At 40.6% G+C, this 5,449-nt stretch overlaps 1 protein-coding gene across 1 annotated transcript; it reads left to right on the top strand.

Annotated features, from left to right (window-relative positions):
* Positions 1-294: 294 nt before the first annotated feature.
* Positions 295-4,907, top strand: LOC104076524 (transcription factor AP-2 gamma-like; the record flags this gene model as incomplete). The annotated part of the gene is made up of 5 exons (XM_009577419.1): positions 295-420; positions 555-777; positions 1,441-1,559; positions 2,977-3,118; positions 4,622-4,907. Coding segments are annotated over 5 exons (896 nt in total), but the record flags the coding sequence as incomplete, so codon positions are not given.
* Between the last annotated feature and the right edge of the window lie 542 nt (positions 4,908-5,449).

Here is a 5,449-nt window from a genome sequence, read left to right as displayed (position 1 = left end):
TTACTTTCAGTTCTCTTCTGGGCTGCATCCCTCTCTCTGTCGTACTGTCTGTTACGAATTTGTTGGGATTAAATTCCAAAGGCGGTTTCTTAAATCCGCGTATGCGAGGTGGAAGATGAACCCCAGCAGGAGCTGGGAGGCTTCTCCCTGCCCCAGCTCGGAAGGAGTTTTTGGCAGTAGCTGAAGGATGCTACTTTGGAGCCTGTAGCTGTATTGAGCTTTTTATAAGTATGGATTTGCTAACTTGCAGTATGCTGCTTCAGAGATTGTGTTCTTTGTGCGTTTTCAAAAAAGTGTTCTTAGTTGTGTTCGGCAGCTCTTTGAAATTTAGTATGGCAGGATACAGCTACCCAGGAATAGTTGTGGGGACCTTTCGGTTGCAGTCGAGCCCCGTGCTGCAGAAAGATGTTGGGGACAGGGGTCAGTGGTGTGAGCATTTAACGCAAAACGAAGTCCTGTCTCCTGGTCTTTTTTTGTAGAAAGGAAATTCACTTGTCACTTCCTATTTATTTTTCCCTTTTATAAAATACCTGCTTTCTCTCCTCCTCCCGCAGGTCCCATTTCCTTAACGAAAAACAGTGCTCTGAGTCTCCCCTGCCAAAAGGATGGATTAATTGGAGTGGTCATAAACCCCAATGAAGTATTTTGTTCTGTTCCGGGGAGACTTTCCCTCCTGAGCTCCACGTCGAAATACAAAGTGACAGTAGCAGAGGTGCAGAGACGGCTCTCGCCCCCCGAGTGTCTCAATGCCTCTTTGCTAGGAGGAGTGCTCAGAAGGTAGGCTGCGACTCCCCTTACAACCATCCCCATCGTGTCTATTGTTTGTGATTTTTTCTTTTTTTTCCTATGCTTATGTGTGTGTGAGCAGCCAGATTAGCACAACGGGGAGCTAAGAAAGCCTTTTAGCAAATTTCTGATTTTTAAGAAGCCCAACAACACTGAATCCTAATAGGCTTTGGAAATAAAACTTCTTTGCACTTCTGCTACTTCTCAAGAAGTGCTATTAACAGCTCTAACAGCAATTCTCATTCTCTGTTTAAAGTTGGATTTTTGTCTCAAAAATGGCTCATGGCGCTTTCTTATTCCTGTGATAAACTGTTTCCCCATGGAATGATTTTTGGATTAGATCTCGTGGTCTTGATTAATCATTACAAGGACACTTTATGTCCTTTTTTGCATACACTTAATTCAGCTTGTGATCATTCCACAGCTGTTGGTTTCGATGGTGCAGTTTGAAACATTTTGATTTTGACCTCTGCTGTGTTTCATCCTGGCTGGTTTGTAGTAGAGCATTTAAAAAGTAGGTCACTTGAAAAGAGCCTGTTCTTTATCTTCCCCCCGGTAGAACCCTATTGAATGTCAGTAACTGGAATTTCTCATCTTTAAAAAGAAGTGTTCCCTGAAGATAAATAAGGCCATTTTTTTCCTCTTTAATTACAGAGCCAAATCTAAAAATGGTGGCAGATCATTAAGGGAAAAACTGGATAAAATTGGCTTGAATCTTCCTGCTGGTAGAAGGAAAGCTGCAAATGTGACACTATTGACATCTTTGGTGGAAGGTCAGTCTTGAACGTGTCTTAAAAATAAACTTTTTTTTCCCCCTGTGTACAGCTTTTATCCTCTAGACAAAGCATGGAAAGGCTAGAAAGTCAATGAACGTAAGAGTTTTTTGTTTATTTTGAAGTGAGCATGATGGGAACATTGCAGCAACTAATAGCTGTGTTGCCTTTGGGGGGCTCCTCTCCTCTTCTCCTCCCTTCAAATCTGGTCTCTAAGGCCTTGGCCTCAGAGCCCTACCCCCACAAACCCAGCTAATACTCCTCTTCCTCACGGCTGCATTGCAAGGATGCTAGCAGGGATGCAGTAACTCCTATATGCCGAGCTGTTCAAAATGCGTGTTTGTCCAGGCTGTGTTTCTTGAGGGGACTGGGTTGTTTCGGATTTTGTAAGGATGTGTGCAGGGACAGGCAGGGAAGGCAAAAAGGGGTGAAACTCATCACGTTAGTGGGTTTGGTTCTCTATTGGGAAACTTAAAAAGTCCGGGGCAGCTGACTCCAATGCCTGGCCCTACCTCAGCGGTATCCTCAGAAGCTTTTCTAATAAACAAGCATATAAAGTGAGATTTATAGCTTTTGACTTCCTGATAGGAAACTGGAGCCCCTTTAATCTGTAACATGTTATGTGGACCCTCTATCAGTTAAGCTGACTTGAAGGGTGTATATATGTATGTGTGTGGTTATGTTTTGTGTTTCTGTTTAAAGCAGCTCCTGGTAGTGGTACAATTTAATAGGAATAGAAGCAGCAATTGAAAAGTGAAAAATGATTGTAACAATACCTTGCTGCTATTTCACTTCTACATCAGCTCAAATAATATAGCAACTTCCATTTAAAACCTTTCTTTGGAAGTTGGATTTAAGATGTGCGTACATGCACACATGTACATTACAGGTAACGCACTGATCATGCCAATCAATTTTTTTAAGCCTGATCAAATTGACTTAATGAAAAGAAGTGGCCTAGTTATACACCTTACAATTTTATTTTCTATATGAAAATGCTTATTAGAAAGTATTTAGAAAATATACTAAACTGACAAACCCTTTATTATGTAAGTGGAATTTAGTTGCCAGGTTTTTAAAATATCAGTGGACAATTTGACCTAGACTGAATTCTAGTCTTTGCTGCACAGTTCATCTGGATAGAGATAGTTTTTCTTCCCAGGATAAAGACAAAAGAACTATTTTTTTGTAGCAGTGACCATGTAGGTTTTTTTTTCCTTGATGCAAACTTACAAAGAAACACTGATCTATTAATTAGAAAATGGTAATGAGTGGTATGGTGGTAAAATAGCAGTGTCCTTTTCTAAAAACAGGAATACACTTCAAAAATTCACAGTACTTTGCTTAATTTCCCTGATCTCCTTATGATAAATAGATGTAACTACATTTAATAAGCATTCCCTTTTACCCACGCCAGGTGAAGCTGTACATCTTGCTCGTGACTTTGGTTACGTTTGTGAGACAGAGTTCCCTTCCAAAGCAGTGGCCGAATATTTAACTAGACCACACATGGGCCGCAATGAAATGGCAAACAGGAAGAATATGCTTCTTGCTGCAAAGTAAGTTTTGGGCTTGGATTTCCTGCCCTCCCCCCCTCCCCCCCCCCCGGCTCCTGTGCTGCCCTTCACTCCCCCCCTTCCCCCCCCCGTGACTGTGGACAGTCTGGTACGTTTTCATGTGTAATTTTAATCAGGGAGATGAAGCAATTCTTTTTATTTGGTTTTGGTTTGAATTCAACTATGGCAGCAGTTATTTTAGTCTAAACCAATAATAATAATAATAATAACACTGTACAATAACTCTAAAGCAGTTTGGACCAGTTCTGATTTTTTTTCTTTTAACTGTAGTAAAAACTTCAGAAAAAGTCCTATATCGGGACAGATGTATCTCTAAGAAAAAGATGTCCCTAGATATGACAGGTTTGAGGACCTGGAGGGCAGGTGTGGCCCAGGAACGCGAACCAGTGTCGGGACTGGGAGCAGGAGATGGTTCACCCACCTCTGCGTACGTGCAGCCCAGAGGGGCATCTCGAAGGAGAGTTAAAGATTTTTATAGTTCAGTGAAAGCCAAATTCCTATTGGCAAGCTTGATGAACAGGGAAGGAAGGGTAGAGGAGAGAAGCTTTGTAAGGCTGTTCTGCAGACACTTGTACCTGTAAATAAACCATATACTGAACAGGTCTCTGGTAGGAAATATCTGTGTTGAGTTACGCTTATGTTAAACTGGTGGCTGGAGTGCTCGCTGTCCCCTTCCGCCACTCAGCCTTCCCAGGCTGAGGTTTAACAAAGCCTTCCGTTCATGATCCGTTCTGGTCTGAGATGTTTTAAATATCTCTTAGAAATACAGTCTCTCTCTTTCCTATAGCTTAAACATTATGCTTTTTACTGAGCACTACTCCTGCTCTTCAGTATTGTTATTAGCATTAATGACAGTAATTTTCTGGAAGATCTTTGTGACTGAGAAATTCTGATAAAGTGATGATTCCGTTAAGATTGCTCAGCTCCTGTGAAATCCCATCAAGGGACAGATTTACAAGCAGCAAACAACATATGCTTGAGCATTATTAACCATTCATGTTTTGCCAGGCATATGTGTTAGTGTTTGCAGGATCAGGGCCTAGGTCTCTTATTAAAGAGGGCATATACATATAATATGCACAACTAAATTGAATGTCCCATTCAGCTGCTTTAGTTTTTCTAAATCACTTAACTGCAGCTGTGGCAGTTCTCATAGAAACTAGCCCTAAATTCCCACTCTCCCCTTAAAATCTAGAGCAAACGATGCAGAGCCAGCCAGACACCAGAGGTGGAGAGATTATTTTGCAGAGCATGTAGGCGTTTTTGTGACACAGATATAACAGAAGGTTTGTCAGAAACTGGTGCTAATAAATAGGCTTTAATTTTAGACAATGCTGCTGATGGAGTAATGAATTTCTGAAAACTCTAATTTCCACATAACTGCCAAATATTTGATATGGACTTCCTCTGTTATTTTTATTTATTTGTTTGCTTTTGCATAAATTCCCACCATGGTGTAAAGTGTGATCACTTTGTGTCTTGCAGGCAGATTTGTAAGGAATTCACAGACCTCCTCACTCAGGACAGAACTCCTCTTGGAAACACGAGACCTAGTCCCATCTTGGACCCTGGCATCCAGGGCTGTTTGACTCATTTTAGCCTGATCACACATGGCTTTGGGAGTGCTGCCATCTGCGCTGCCATGACATCCGTCCAGAACTACCTAAATGAAGCATTAAAAATAGCAGACAAAACATACATGAACGCTGGCGACCAGAGCCCTGCAGAAACCAACAAAACCATTGATAAAATGGATAAGCACAGGAAGTAAAAGGAGAGAAACCAGACTTTAAACTCTTCCTCCTAAACACAGACTGGGATCTTCTTGCCGGGGGGAACATAGAGATTTGGTTTTTTGTTTTGTTTTGTTTTTTTAAGAAAGGAGGGGAAAAAAGGAAAAAAAAAATCATCTTATTCAGGATCTTCACTCCCCCGGGATCCATGAGACAAGTCTTTCTAAAAGCTGCAGTATCCCTTATCTGTGGAAGCAATTGCCAGAAGATAAGTACTTGGTACAAGTGTATTGAAATCCTTTGCTGTAAAAGTGGTGCTATAAAGGTTTTTGATGGAAATATACAAAGAGATATATTTAGATTTCTTTTCCACATCTAAGTATCTAGGGGAGACCAGCTTCATGTATAGTTTTTAAGATACAGATTTTAGATGGAAGCCTATTTGTAATCTGATACAATTTCAGGGTTTTATTCTCTCTAAATGCAACAATAACAATAAAGCAGTATTAAACAATGGTATATAGATTTATGTACATTAAAATTTTTTATAAACACCCAAAAATAGTAAGATTATTCTGTG

This window comes from Fulmarus glacialis, unplaced genomic scaffold, assembly GCF_000690835.1.
Source record: "Fulmarus glacialis isolate BGI_N327 unplaced genomic scaffold, ASM69083v1 scaffold10295, whole genome shotgun sequence".
NCBI lineage: Eukaryota > Metazoa > Chordata > Aves > Procellariiformes > Procellariidae > Fulmarus > Fulmarus glacialis.
Note: the sequence above shows the minus strand (reverse complement) of the source record. Positions and strands in the feature narration are given on the sequence as shown.